Source organism: Toxorhynchites rutilus, chromosome 1 (genome assembly GCF_029784135.1).
Source record: "Toxorhynchites rutilus septentrionalis strain SRP chromosome 1, ASM2978413v1, whole genome shotgun sequence".
Lineage (NCBI taxonomy): Eukaryota > Metazoa > Arthropoda > Insecta > Diptera > Culicidae > Toxorhynchites > Toxorhynchites rutilus.
The window spans coordinates 133,000,661-133,016,551 of record NC_073744.1 but is presented as its reverse complement, the minus strand read 5'-3'; the positions used below and the strand labels follow the sequence as shown (position 1 = coordinate 133,016,551).

At 44.7% G+C, this 15,891-nt stretch overlaps 2 protein-coding genes across 2 annotated transcripts in view; one reads left to right on the top strand and one right to left on the bottom strand.

The window, feature by feature from the left end:
• Positions 1-13,385, top strand: part of LOC129761960 (paxillin) — a 41,739-nt gene extending 28,354 nt beyond the window's left edge. Inside the window, exons 3-4 of the mRNA XM_055759824.1 lie at positions 12,784-13,017; positions 13,087-13,385. Coding sequence (XP_055615799.1) covers positions 12,784-13,017; positions 13,087-13,170 — 318 coding nt within the window. The 3' untranslated portion in view covers positions 13,171-13,385. The remainder of the gene's footprint in view (positions 1-12,783; positions 13,018-13,086) is intronic.
• LOC129761958 (uncharacterized) lies at positions 13,090-15,358 on the bottom strand. The gene is made up of 2 exons (XM_055759821.1): positions 15,239-15,358; positions 13,090-15,180 (listed from the first exon to the last, which is right to left on the bottom strand). Exons 1-2 carry the CDS (start codon positions 15,293-15,295, stop codon positions 13,327-13,329), a joined length of 1,911 nt encoding a protein of 636 aa, XP_055615796.1. The 5' UTR covers positions 15,296-15,358; the 3' UTR covers positions 13,090-13,326.
• Between the last annotated feature and the right edge of the window lie 533 nt (positions 15,359-15,891).

Below are 15,891 nucleotides of genomic sequence, written 5' to 3'. Positions count from 1 at the left end.
CCTTCAAAACCAACGGAACACGAAGCTTAATTCCACAAACGCGAGATCCAATTGGACTAACAACGATCTCATTATGGAACAAATGGGAATTAATTTTTTTTAACTTTCTCTCAAAGCTTTCCAAAAATTTCCAAATTTTTCCTCGTTAATGTTCACGTTCGAATATCCCAAAGTATTATGAAAATTATTTCGCGGTGGACTATGAAAGGATATGTTAAGCAACTCAACTCCTCAACGATAAAGTCAAGACGCCACAACTCGGACAACTCGGATATAGGAGTGCACTACTTCGCCCGAAAACCTATTTCCACTCACGAACAAAGATCAATTTCATTAGCGTAAACATCGAAACCGCAAACCGAAAACGCTTATCATGATGTAATTTTAAAACATATGGGAATTCTATTTTCCGACCTTCCTTCAGAGTTTTCCGAATTTTTTTTTTTGTTTTTTTCTCCGCTATGTTGATTTACGGAAAGAGATGAATACAACAAAATCAAGTCGGCTCAAATAGGGCCATTGCTTCCTCGAGTTTTGCGCTCACCAACACATTTGGCCTTCCATTTTGACGTAGGACTACGTCTAACCGGAAGATGTAGGGGATGAAATGGAAATCTAGGCACCGAACAAGTAGGAAAAAATGCAAGATTTGAAACGCTTATAACTCGAGCATTTCTCAATAGATCGCAAAGATTTTTGCATCAATTGATTGGAAATATATCTACGCATCTATCATAACGAATAACATATCATTTTTCTTGAGATAAATAATTGAATAATTGTGAAATAACAAGCATTGTCCAAATGCACTATGTGCCCATTTTTGATTGGCCCATTTTGTGCTCCTCAAATCGTACCGACCAAAACGGGCAACCAGAGCAGCAGCGAAATAGAATGAAGCACAATTGGAAAGGAAAAAGAAAATAATGAACGAAACATTGGTCGCAGTCTCACACATGCGTAATTCTCGAGCCAGCCAGTCAGCTTAAAAATCCCCGCTCCGCTGTCGTAACGATCATTCTTTGTGTGGACACCGACTGGACAACATCGTTGCTGGACGAGCTGGACGGCGAGGGATCGAGTGCCTTTCTCAAGGCAAGAGGGTGGAGGTGGTAGCGCTGGAGTAGAGTAGAGTAGAGTTTTCAAAGGGCCTTTCTCAAGGCTAGAGACGAATGAACTGCAAAAGTTTAAAGTCTCTATAATACAAGACCTTCCTTCCTTCCGTAACGATCATTCTCATTCAAACCGTACACCACATCGGTTCGCATCACAACACCTCAACAAACCAACCCAAGCAGCCATGTCTGGACATGGTAAAGGAGGAAAAGTGAAGGGAAGGGAAATCCCGCTCGAACCGTGTTGATCTGGAGCTCCCCGCAAGGGTAGCTAGGCCGAGCGCGTTAGTACCAGTGCACCAGTCCACCTAGCCGGCGTTATATAGTTTCGGCCGCCGAAGTGATCGAGTTGGCTGGTAAAGCTGCTCGCAACGATAAGAAAACCCGCATTCAGAACAGAACACATTCGGTTCGGTGGACATCAAGACAACAGGCAGTTGCAGCGAGTGGCAAACGCATTCGCAAAACGGCAGCAGGTAGCATAAGAAAAAAGTTTGTTCTTTGTACAAACTGCTTTGGTGGCAAATCCAGAACAAGGCGGCATCGAGGGCGTTCGAAATGGTTTTTTTCGAAACCACGAGTACTAAGTTTTCTAAATTGAAACCATTCCATAAAACAAGGCGCTTTTCAGGGCCATTAAACCTTCCAAAAAAGAGTTTAGGAAATACAGTTCAATGCTTTTTAAAACAATATCCAAAATAATAATAAAACACAAATTGATTTTTTCATAATTTGTTTGCCAGGATATGATGAGTATGTGAATTTGGCAGTTGTTCTGAGCTTATTGATTTTCACCAATTCTTAAATTGCTTCTAGATTGAAAGTACAGTAATTTACACTTATCTCGACATTTAGCTAATTGGACGGACCTGTAATGCGACATATTTAGTTGGACATTTTTGTAAACATAGAGTTCGGGGTTCAAATTATGACTCCACATTGAGAGTCGACCCTGTACCACAGTCATCGCAAATGTTCAATTACAGGTTAAAATCGCCTCCAATCCGACACTGAGTGGTGGTAATGCGACGTGCCATTGAATGTAATTTACTGTACAATATGTCACAAGCTGGATGGGAAGAAATTTTCCAACTGTGAAAGCTGTGGCGAGTGGCAAACGCAATCGCTAAACAGAAAGGTTTAGCCGAACAAGATGGGGATATCGAGTGATAACAAAAACAATAAACTCTTCAGATTGAAGATAATTTTGTGATCCTGAAAAGGACCCTTTTTAGCCTGCATGTCAATCCACGAGCGAACAAATCGTAATGAATGTATTTTTTTGCCATCGCTGCCTTTTAACGCTCATTCGTTCGTCTCGTTGGACTCGCCCCTTTGGCTGAGTCTGCCGATTTGTCTCTATCCTGTGAGCGTGTACCGCTAAAGTACAAAACGCACGGATCCGCTGAAAAATATATCATTCTCTTTCAAACCGTAAATCAGTGTGGTTGTATGGCATCATTTCACATCACATCGCATCAACGGATTGGTGCCGGAGCACCAGTAGTATACCTAATAGCGGTTATAGAATTTCGGCCGCCGGAGTGCTCAAGTTGGCTTGCGAAGCTGCTCACGACAATAAGAAAACCCGCCTACAGAACAGAGCACATTCGGTTCGGAGGCAACAACTAGTTTCAGCGAGTGGTAAACGCAATCGCAAAACGGCAGCAGGTAGATGAAGGAAAAAGTTTGTTTATACAGACGGCTTTGGTGGCAAAACCAGCCACCGTAAAACACCGCGCTTTTCAGGGCCATTAAACCATTCAAAGAAGAGTTATTAAAAGTTATTCACAATACCAATGCATTCTAAAGTGACATAATATGACATATAATATAAACTGATTTATTTTGTTTATGCTTGTTCTTGAACTTATTGGTGGTTGGGGTCTTTTAAATTGATTATTCAGTTTTCACAAACCCATGCTTGGTTTCCGAATTAAAAGTGGCTTCAAATTACAACACATTGTATGCAGGATGGCATTAACGAATTTTCTCGATAACAAGAATTGCTTTCTTTGGTTGATAACTGATGTTGAAAATTGACTGACGTTACATCTGCATTGTATAGAAAATTAACTAAGGGGCAACATGATGAGCTATGTATTTCCTGCTGCTCTGTTCTTATTTTAAAGGACTTTAATCCGAAGGTCATCTGTCCCTGTATTTACTGTTGGTTTTTCAGAACGCTTCTAGCTCGTTAATTTCTCGACAGATCGTAGAGTTCGTCTCCAAAACCTCAGTTCTTTTTAATTTTTATTTACTTTGTTTGCGGAGACTACAAATCTTACAATTCATTCGTCTCCGAAACCACAGTTTAAGGTACGGTAATGTGCTCAATACTGAAATATATGATAGTGAATGAGCTGATAACAGCCTATGCATTCCCTATCACAGCCATCATTTTGATTGTAAGACATGAGTATACGCCGAAAGATGCCCGGCGTTGAACATTTAATAAGTACAAATCCTTCAGGAAAAAAACAAGAATCAAGTTTGAAAAAAAAACGCAAAAACACAACACCAAAGATTCTTTTCAGAACCCCCAACATGTTCATGAAGAGTAAACAGTAAACTAATCCATTTTTCAGGTAGAAAATAAAAAAATATATTCGAAATATATATTTAGCAAAAGCTGTCCCCTTTGTATAGTCCTACGTCACTCCGGTTATCTCCCCGACATTACCCACCCGTCATTTTTATGTACGGTAAGTGGGGACAATTTGGGCCCCCTAAGCAAATCGTCTAATATTTCCAAACCAATACGGTCCAAATAAAAAAAAGTCACTTTAGACACTGAGCTACACTTGTTTTCTCTCAATCAATAATATTTAATCATTATATCAAGCTTCATCCTATATCCGAGTTGTCCGAGTTGAGGCGTCTTGACTTTATCGTTGAGGAAAAGTTTTGAAATTTTTGGAAAACTTTGAGAGAAAGTTCGAAATAAAATAATTCCCATTTGTTCCATAATGAGATCGTTGTTAATCCAATTGGATTTCGCGTTTGTGGAATTAAGCTTCGTGATCCGTTGGTTTTGAAGTGAAAATGGCAATAGATTCTCAGCTGGAATAACACGCTATGAAAATAAAAATTACGAATGAAAATTATTAAAAGTATCAAACATGTATTCCATGTAAAGGCTGGTTTAGAGCTCGCGTCAACGTGAACGTGACCAGTCGTCTTGGATGCATTCGTTGCGACAATACGCGTTCTCTATCGGTGCGATTTACTCCGGTTAATATCAGATGCTTCCGTGTTATTTCATTAAAAACTTACCGGGAAAGTATTACCGGATTGGAACTACATCTCCTAACCGGTAAATAAACTGTTATCACGCGCGGGGGATAGTGATTTTATCCCGAATATATTGTCGGTGGGTGAAAGAAAACACAGTGAACATACGCCATAACTCTTGTTTATATTTACTATTCATACATCTGATCCAAACCCGTGTTGCCAGTTCAGTTGACACGCGCCTTTAAGGTGCGTTTTCATCAGTTCATCTAACTGATATAAATTTGAATTTAGAACTGCGAAAGAATTAAGTGAATAAAAAGTGAAGTCTTTCGAATTATAATCGGACTTTGTTTCGCGAGTATTTTACTCTTTTATATCGAGTGTCGGCAGAAAAACAAAACCCAACAGTAGCCGTCCAACATGGCAACGGGGGGTTTTCCCCCCCTCAATCCTCATGAGGATCCTGGGGATCCCGGCCCAACAAACAAATTTGAAGGGTCATATACGGGACGTACCTTTCCCGAATATGGTGATTTCAATGGCGATTACGGTGAATTGCAAATACTGCGACTGGAGGGTGTGTCAAAAGCACTCCCTAAAAGACCTTTCGAGATACGCAAATCAGTAGAGACATTCTTGCGCACCAAAATTGTTGACGCGAGGCCCGAAAATAGAGGGGCTTCCTACATCATAAAAATGCGGAATCAAAAGCTTATCGATACCATCAAAACAATGACCAAACTTATTGATGGAACGGAAATAAAAATAAACGACCACCCCACACTGAACCAATGTAGATGTGTCGTCTACTGCCCGGAAACCACTAGCTATAATACGGAAGAGATAAAAAAAGAGCTACAAGATCAAAGAGTTAAAGACGTCCGAAGAATCACCAAAAAAGAAGGCGACATGGTAGTACCTACACCCACTTTGATCCTGACTCTCAGTGGAACCGTGGTACCGCAAACCATCAATTTTGGTTGGATCAGAGTTCGAACCCGGCCATACTATCCAACACCAATGTTGTGCTACGGTTGCTATGATTACGGTCACCCTCGAAAGCGTTGTCCTATCGAAATTCCAGTATGTGGCATATGCTGCGGTAATCACCCAATTACTCCAGAGACCCCATGCAAAGCTAATCCCTACTGTAAACACTGCTCAAGCAACTCACACGCGGTAAGTAGCAGGAAATGTCCAGTTTACATGAAAGAGTTCGAAATTCAGCACCTCATGGTAGACCAGGGTATCGGCTACCCAGCCGCTAGAAGAATGTACGACTCGTCCCATCGAGCTAAGACCACTGCTGCCGTAGTCACCGAAAGCAACGATGCTCGTTTTGCAGAACTCAACACTAAATTTGAACGATTACTTTCCGAAACTATGAAAAAGGACCAACAAATTAAACTCCTCCAACAGGAAGCTACGAAACGCGATAAGAAAATGGATGCCCTCATAACGGCAATGAAAGCAAAATTCAAACAAATCGCCGAGAAGGATGCGCGGATTGCTGAGTTGGAGGCCGTCCTAAATGCCACCAATACACTTACTTCAACCCCCAAAATCATAACTGCCTCGAAAAAACAGAGTACACCAACGACGAAAGAATCCAAAAAGGAATTAGTTTCAATTGAAAAAACCTCGACCAGCAACATCACTAGTAACCTGATAACATCCAACCGCAGATCACGATCCCGATCTTCTCAACGATCAAACTCGCAGAAGCGTGGCAAGGAAGGACGTCGGACCGACGAAAATTCCAATGCGGAAAGACCTCCAGAGCTCGCTTCTTGCAATAATGGTACCACACAAAACAATTCATCGTTCAACAAACCCGCCCCCAAAAAGCACAAGAAATGCACATCTCCTACAGCCGACCAGGCCATACAAATCTCTGACGAAGAGGCAGAAAACTCTCAATCAGTCAGAGATTTCAGCATGGACTTCAACGTCTCTTCTGATGATCCAGAAGACGATGAAACACGGGAACATATGGAGATTTTGCCGTAGCTTGCAGTAGGAATGTCCTCTCCAGTCAATAGAAAGACAATAGACCACAATTGAGCAATCATCAATGGTCCTCACACGTAACAAAGCGAAAAGCCACACTAGAGAGCACAGAGAGGACAATGCACACACCCAAACCGACGAAACGAACTCCCATTTCACCACTGACAACACAACCTTGGGTAGCCGAGGCCCTGCCAGTGCGGAAGTCTTTGGAGGACCGGAACTGACAGACAATCCTCGACACCCAACGGAAACAAGCGAGACGGACAAGCGGGTTTTACTCCCGTATTCCTCGCAGGACAGCGAGGGAAACATGAATATACAAATCGAAAGCGAGACGGACAAGCGGGTCTCAATCCCGTATTCCTCGCAGGACAACGAGGGAAGCTTCAGTAAACAGATCGGAAGCGAGACGGACAAGCGGGTCCCACTCCCGTATTCCTCGCAGGACAACGTGGGACAAAATAAGAGATACGTAGTCCCGGTCAGCCGGAGCGCTCCTAGCGCAGAAGTCACAGAAACCAAACCACCCCTCCGACGACCTGTGAGAATTACGGGATGGAATACCATGCCACCAGACGCAACAGTTGATGCCAAAAAGTACGACCAATGGAGGGCAACTATCGGAAACTACAAAACACCAGTTCCTGGACCTTCACGAGTACTTTCAACTTTCTCCGCGGCTCCCTCACCTCTGCCGGTAGCGGGGTCTCCCTGGACTGCTTCCATCGGTGGAGCTCTGTCGGGGTCCGCAACTCGTTCGACAAGCCACAATATATGGCGAGCCATAGAAAGCGAGACGGACAAGCGGGTATCACACCCGTATTCCTCGCAGGACAGCGAGGGAAGCTCCTATGAAAGCGAGACGGACAAGCGGGTCACACCCCCGTATCCCTCGCAGGACAACGGGAAACACATCAGGAAGAACACAGTCCTGGGTAGCCGAGGCCCCCCTAGTGCGGAAGTTATAAACAAACCGGAACTAGGGACCACCCCCCGGCGCCCGGTGGACTTTCTCGAATCATCGAAAGCAGAGTCTAAAAAACCCCTTCGACGCTCAGCAAGAATTGCGGAGCGAATGACCGCTACAGTAGATAAACGGAAACACAACTCGCGACAGGCAAAGACCGGCAATTCCACAACACCTTCAAAACCATCAACACTTCTTTCTGCGGCTCCCTCACCTCTGCCTACAGCGGGGTTCAATCAGACTGCTTCTGTCGGTGGAGCTCTGTCGGGGTCCGCAACTCGCCTAACAAGCTCGAACGTCCAATCGCCAAGCTCACTGTTGTCATCTGACCCAGTACCACAGCGGAACCTCAGAAACAGCCACCTTACAGGCTCAACGCTAGCCATCCAATGGAACATGAACGGATACTTCAACAACTACTGCGATATTGAACTTCTGGTTCAGAAGTACTGCCCAATTGTGTTAGCCATCCAGGAAGTCCACAAAGCCGATACCATCAAACTTAACAGATCCCTAGGTGGCCGATACAGATGGGTCCTAGGGGTGCACCCCAATTTTTATCATTCCGTCGCAATAGGAATTCGTCAACCGTTTCAGTTCACCGAAGTGAGTCTATACACAGAGCTTCCAGCGGTTGCAGTGAAAGTTCACCAACCATTTCCGGTGACTATCGTTTCACTATATTTACCAAATCCGAGAATCCTCAACCTACGAAATGAGCTCATTAACACACTGCGCAATATCACCGGTTCAACCCTCGTCCTAGGAGACTTTAACGGACACCACGAGACGTGGGGAAGTCCCAACCACAACCAGCGTGGAGTTACCATCACAGAAGCCATGGAGGAGGTGGAACTCGTAGTGTTAAATGACGGGTCTCCTACCTTCGTACACGGTCGTATCGAAACAGCCATAGACCTAAGCTTTTCTAGCCGAAATCTTCTTCCCCGCCTATTGTGGCGAACACACTCTGACCCGATGGGGAGTGATCACTACCCGATTATCATTCGGACTGATGACAAACCCTCAGTGCTCACCAGGCGGCCACGGTGGCAGTATGACCAAGCGGATTGGACAGCCTATCAAACCAACGTCGAAAGTTTCCTGGATCAACTCAACCGGGAGCCCGGCCCAACAACCATGAATCAACTCTCGAAAGGTCTGTTTAACGCAGCTCTCACATCCATACCGAGAAGCAGCTCAGTCCCTGGCAGGAGGGCAACCCGATGGTGGTCCCCCGATGTAAAAGCAGCAGTTAAATCAAGGAGGAAGGCTCTACGGGCGGCAAAACGAATACCCGTTGGGCACCCCGACAAAATGAAGGCGGTAGAACTCTATCGGACAGCTCGGAACGAATGCAGGAAAACGATACGCAACGCAAAAACAAACAGCTGGCGAGAGTTCATCGACGGTGTGTCTAGTGAAAGCACATCGGCTGAGCTATGGCGACGAGTTAACGCCCTCTCAGGGAAAAGGAAATGCAAAGGCATCACCCTGTCCGTGATGAACGAGACTACCACTGATCCACTCGTAGTCGCAAACGCGTTGGGAAACCACTTCCATACTATATCAGCGTTGGATGGCTACTCTGAAGACTTCAAAAGAAAAAACGATGTCAAGACAGACTCAATACGGAGATACAAAATACCAGACATAGACCCAAACCCGAATCTCAACCAACCATTCCACATCCGCGAACTTAACCTGGCGCTGGCCGTCGGAAAGGGCAAATCAGCGGGACCGGACGATGTTGGTTACCCTCTCCTTGAGAAACTCACCGCAACAGGCAAGTCGAAATTGCTGGAGGTTTTTAACCGGATCTGGACTGAGCGCGATTTCCCTCGAGAATGGTCCAGCAGCTTGGTTGTCCCGATTAAAAAACCAAACAAAACCGGACACTCGCCAGAGGACTATCGTCCCATATCACTGACATGCTGCGCCTCCAAGGTCATGGAGAGAATGGTGAACCGACGACTGACTCAACACCTATCCGAAAACCATCTGCTAGACTTCCGACAACACGCGTTCCGATCTGGCTGCGGGACCAACACGTATCTGGCCACCCTGAGCCATGCTCTAAACGAGGCAAGGACGGAAAACCTGCACACTGAACTAGCGGCACTGGACATTGCCAAAGCATATAACCGAGCTTGGACCCCGGCAGTTCTGCAGCAGCTGTACAGATGGGGCATCGCAGGCCACATGCTTCACTTCGTGAAGGGTTTCCTGAGCCATCGTTCTTTCCGAGTAATAGTTGGAAATCAAAAATCGAGAGAATTCGCCGAAGAAACCGGAGTTCCCCAAGGGTCCGTGTTAGCCGTGACACTTTTCCTGGTAAAAATGAACAGCATTTTCGAGAACCTACCAAGGGGCATCCGTGTTTTCGTATACGCGGACGACGTGATGCTAATGGTAATGGGCGCCTCCATCAAGCTTGTTAGACGGAAGCTCGCCCAAGCCATTTCATGGGTGGCGAAGTGGGCCTCCTCAGTGGGCTTCCAACTATCTCCATCTAAGAGCGAGTTTACCCACATATGTAATACAAATCACAGAATTAGTAACACCCCGATCCGGATCCAAGGAACAATCATCCCAAGACGAAAAACAATCCGGATTCTCGGAGTCACCGTAGACCGTAAATTGTCTTTCAGCCAGCACTGCGATAGAGTCAAAAATGATTGCCAAAGTCGTATCAACTTACTTAGATGCCTTGCCGGTCGACACACGAACTCTAATCGGAAAACGAGGATGAACGTCTGTAATGCTATAGTAAACTCCCGCCTATCCTATGGATTGGAACTCACGGTATTGGGTATCCAGACCCTACTGGACAAATTCGATCCCACATACAATCGCGCCATCCGCACTACCTCCGGTCTTCTCCCGTCTACCCCCTCAGACGCAGCTTGCGCTGAGAGTGGCATACTCCCGTTCCGGTTCTATATAAGGAAAACACTATGTCACCGTGCGATCCGATTTATAAATAAGACAGAAGGATCGAACGGGGAAGGTTTTCTCCTTGTCGAGGCTAACCGCCTCCTCCAGGAAACAACCGGTCAGAAACTTCCGCCGATATTCGGAATCCAATGGAATGGATCGAGAAGCTGGAATATGAAACGTTTAAAAACGGATACAACGATAAAGGACCACTACAAGGCCGGTTCTAACCCCATAGCCGTTCGGAAACATATTGCGGAACTTTTAAATACCCGGTACGCGGAACACACTGTTCGCTACTCGGATGGCTCCAAAGCCTCAAAAAGAGTCGGGATAGGAGTGACAGGTCCAGACATATCTACCTGTCATCGCCTTCCAGACGCTTGCAACGTCTTTTCAGCAGAGGCGGTCGCAGCGTACATTGCTGCAACCCATCCATCGGACAGTCCCGTCCTGGTGCTGTCCGACTCGGCCAGTGTGATATCAGCGATTGACTCGGAAAAACCGACACACCCGTGGATTCAACAAATCCTCATGGACACACCTCCAGATACCACATTCATGTGGATACCGGGCCACTCTGGAATACCCGGGAACGAAGAAACGGATCGTCTTGCAGCATCGGGTCGACGAAGGGCACACTTCACAAGTCTAGTTCCGGCAGATGACGTGAAAACATGGGTGTCCAAACAAATTGAGCAGAGATGGGCTCAAAATGGTACGACGCTGGTCGACGTGGAACTCGGGAATTCTTTCTACGCAAGATTAAAGCGACAATCTCTAGATGGGAGGATCCCCGGGGACACCGCGATCAGCAGATTATTTCCAGACTCAGAACCGGGCATGCCGCTTTTGCCTACAACATGGGCGGAAACAGAGACAGCTTCCGAATTCAATGCGGTTTGTGCCGCAGTCACCAGTCAGTAGAACATGTTTTATGTCACTGTCCACAATACGATGGGTCAAGAACACTACACGGGGTCCCTGGAAATATCAGAGACGCTTTAGGCAATGACACATCCACAATTGCTGCAGTGATTGCATACTTAAAAGATAACAACATGTACAACCGGACGTAAATCACACCACCAAACACACACCACGCGAATGGAGGAGGGTGATAGCCCGACCGGCAGTAGACTCCTCTGTGATGCCACTTGTAGACACGATAAACGGAAAGGCAACGACGGGTCAATAAAATGAAGACGAAACATGAACTAGAACAACGAGAACGGAAACAAGTTTCAATGGATAAGCACGACGACGCGAACAATAGAAAGGACACGCAAAGGAAACAGCAACAACGGATCTACAAGGCAAAGACCAGGCATGGACTAGGACAACGAGAACGGAAACCAATATAAAAAGAGAAAATATAGAAAATTTGATGTCCCCAATTCATAGGTCTAGCCCACTCATGGCTCCATGTTTAGGGTGTAACATAATAAGGGGTACAATTACCCACTATTTGAGAGAGTCCCCTCAGGCCTCTCCACTCTCTCGTTTAGAGATGAACCAGCCTTTGGCTGAAAATCTCTTTAATAAAGAAAGAAAAAAAAAAAAAAAAAAAAAAAACGTGAACGTGAACATACACTTTTTTGATAATTCATCAGCCTATATATAAAAAGCGGGGAAAACATCTTGAAACGATAGGAAAAAACATTTTCTAGTTGAAAAATATTTTTAAACATAATCCATATTGATAAAAATTATTTAATTCAATATTTCACTACGATTCTGAATTTTCACCGTGGAGTCGAGATGTTGGTGAATTCCCCATTGTTCACCGACTTCGGTGAACGTGAACGTGAAAACAGTGGTGAATCAAATATTTCCCCGTTCATGTTCACGTTCGAATATCCCAAAGTATTCTGAAAATTATTTCGCCGTGGACTATAAAAGGATATGTTAAGCAACTCTTGAGCTCTCAGTGAAAATTTCCATTTGGATGCAATTAATTTCAATCTCGCTAACGTTCGGTCGGACCTAACTAAAGGATCGTCTCCTATGTTTCAAACTAACCGGGCAATCGATGGAACACAGGTTTGCTTGCGATACAATAAACGTAAACAGCGTAAACATCGAAAGGACCGAAAACGCTTATCATGATGTAATTGTAAAACATATGGGAATTCAATTTTCCGACCTTCCTGCAAAGTTTTCCGATTTTTTCTCCGATATATTGATCTACGGAAAGAGACGAATACTACAAAATAAAGTCGGCTCAAATAGGGCCATTCCTTCCTCGGGTTTTGCGCTCACCAACACATTTGGCCTTCCATTTGTATGTAGGATAAGTGGAGACAATTTGGACCCCCTAAGCAAATCGCCTAATATTTCCAAACCAATACGGTCTAAATAAAAAATGTCACATTGAACACTGAGCTACACTTGTTTTCTCTCAATCAACAATGTTTAATCATTATATCAAACTCCAAACTACCAAATATATCATGAAATAAAAGAGATGATTTTTGGACACTAAAATTTGATGTATTTTTTCAATTTTTACAGAAAGTGGTGAAGGCAATGGGCAAGGCCTGGCATCTGGAGCACTTCATCTGTGGTGGCCCTTGCAAGAAGCAACTGTCCGGCCAGACATTCTTCGAGCGCAACGGAAAACCATACTGCACAGCCGATTACGAGCGACTGTATGCACCCAAGTGCGGTGGCTGCAAGAAAGCCATCGCCGAGAAGGCCATCTCTGCCCTCGAAGGCAAGTGGCACAAGGAGTGCTTCAAATGTAAGGTAAGGTTCACCCCATCGTTGGCAGTGGTGGAATGTGGTATTGAAACAATGATCTGTTTGATTTTTCAGCTATGCAAGGAACCAATTGGAGTGGATTCCAAGTTCCGTTCCGACAAGGACAAACAACCGATTTGCGAGAAGTGCGCAGTCTAAGCGCGCATCATCATCGGCTCCATCTCTCTCTCTCCCTAGATAATCGTCAACACGAGCAACAGCATTATATGAAAACATCTCCTCTCTCTCTTTACTTCTCTATCATAGCTTCAGACGCTCGATATATGTTACTGCTATTAATTTATCAGAAGTGTGTTAAAATATATTCATAATGAAATAAATGAAACGTTCATTCACACGTTCACTCACCTCAAGCGATGGTATCAATTGATTCAGCTGTTGTCGGGTAATGTTCTGTATTGTGTCTATAATCATCTGGTGCAGCTGTTGGTTGACCTCCGGACTGATGGCAGCATCCCGACTGTTGGACATCTTCGTGAGAGCACTGGAAACTTCCTTCAGCAGACGAGAGTTGGCTAGGGGATCCGACTGTTGCTGGACCATGGTTACAACATCGTCGATCGGTTTCGCTGCGGTGCGTACCGAACGAACACGCATCGAACTTTTGTTGCAGTTCAGCGAGGAAGAACTGGATTGAACTATTGGGACCGCAGTTATTTTGCCACGTTGAGGCTTTGTCACGGTTTCAGCCTTCGGGGGCTTGGTTGGGTTCGGTTTCGCTGCGGTTAGAGTTTTTTTGGTCGGCAGATTAACACTCTTGTTAATTTTTGTACGCTTCTTTTGAAACGGAGTGGTGGCTCCATACATCGATAGTTTCGAGACCTGAACGTGACTTGAAGATGCAACACTACTCGAAGGCTTGGTCTGTTTGGACTTTTTTGAGTGTGTTTTCTGTTTTTGGACTTCCTCTTTCAAACGTGTCTTTAAAACATGACATTTGTCGTATAGTTCCTCCACTATCAAATCATCATCGTCAAAAACTTTCTTTTGAACGCAAACCTTTGTCGCTCTGAAAATTAGCTTAGCCAAAGTCCAAAGTTTCTCGGGACTAACATCAATTACAAAATACTTCATATTCTTCAAATAAAATTTCAGTCCTTGATAAATGCATCTATAAAGTTGATAAATTTTCTGAGCCAATTCCGCCGATTCTTTCGGTATTATATGGATATCTTCTTCCAGTCGATTTATCTGATAGAGATAGTTTCTCTGGAATCTGATCTGGAATTCGGCTGTTCGTTTTTCCAGCTTTCTTTGTTCGAGCTCATCCTCCGGCTCCGCTCTTTTCCCCAAACAGTGACCTATATCATCAATCAACATGCACACCTTCTTTTGCAATTCCGTAATTTTGATAAACGTGTCAAATGCATCTAAAAGTGACTTCCGCGAGGATGATCGCATTCTTTCGTTGGATCTAGCGTCGCACACCTGCGAAGCAGATTTACAATCCGGGCTAGACTTGCTGGATCGTTCAATTGCTTCGAAATCGAAAACCGGTTGAACCGTGTTCACTGGTTCCTTGCATTGGTTTTCGTAAGTTCTGATTAATGCCGATGGGGGTTTCACAGGTGAATGAACCTTGATTACCGGCGCCACATACTCAGAGCCCTCCGAATCGCCATCGTTGTCTTCTGGTGGCAGTATCACCTCTTCCACAATCGTTTCTGAATCGAGAAAATCAAAATAGGTCTCTATGGAAGTGAGCGGTTCGGCGCGATTCTTCTCTTCAGAAGACTGTGAAATGTTCTCCACAGGCCTGGCATCGCCAAAGCAATAATCATCACCAAACGCTAAGTTATCTTCAATATCGGCTATTTCATCGGTGATACTATGGTCGGAGTCTCTAGCAGGCGAATCAACAATCGACGATGCAGACGAGGAACAAACCGTTGAGGCTTCATCACTAAATTCTTCTGGAAGCTCTAGCTGACATTCAATAGCGTTTTGATTACCATCAACAGCAAGCAACTCCTCCTTCAGATCATTCTCAGTGGTGCGCAAAATTTCATCTATTTCACCATCAGACAACATCCGAACATCCGTATTCCTCGCCTCAGCACTCGGTGCGTGAGGTGCAGTCTGATTTTGAAAATAGGAATTCTTTGTAACATTCCTTATAATACGGTCCAAATCTTTAACATCGATGTACTGTAATCATCAACGGGGGCCTTCATTTAATTTTCCACGAGATACACGAAACACATACCTGAAAGTTGTATCCAGCGGTGGACTTCAACATGAACTCATCAACGTCAATATCCATTTTCCAAGCCAATTTTTCCTTTCTCAACGGGACATTCCGTTGCGACAGCACAACATACAATGACAGCGGCCCGCAAAAATAACCGCTGAACAATCGCCGTCTACTTTGTTTCTCCTTCGTCCGTTACCAGGGGCAACCGGCGTATCAAACATTCGAATGTAGGACACAGAACAAATATGAATGCATGAAACAACGCGGGGTACATTGCCGCTGGGATAAGCATTTTCGCGCCACGCAGACACGTTGGGTACCTTTTTTTCCCACTTCCTTTCGTCGTACTGTTCTCGCGAGAATTGGGCGGTACTAGCGTTTTCGTTTATGGGGGGAAGCGAAGCTCGCAACCGGTGCTATAATATTTTTGATTCGAAAATATTAATACGCTAGAGGCGGTAGTGTGTGCATGTTACTTCAACCCGAACGATAGTGGATAGTAATCTTCAATATTAACACTATTGAACCCAGCCGGGTGACGTCTTTAGAGAACCCCTATTGAACTAACAGATGCCAACATATCGAGTATCCCACTGACATTTCCCCTTTGTTTTCACAAGAATTGGGTATCCCACTGACAGTTCTGCTTGAGATTTTGCTAACGA

What these genes read in the sequence shown, in the direction of transcription:
- LOC129761958 (XM_055759821.1), bottom strand. Translation starts at nt 15,295, where the DNA reads ATGGATATTGACGTTGATGAGTTCATGTTGAAGTCCACCGCTGGATAC. An exon ending in CCGCTGGATACAACTTTCAG is followed by an intron (nt 15,181 to 15,238) that starts GTATGTGTTTCG and finishes TGATGATTACAG; the next exon opens with TACATCGATGTTAAAGATTT.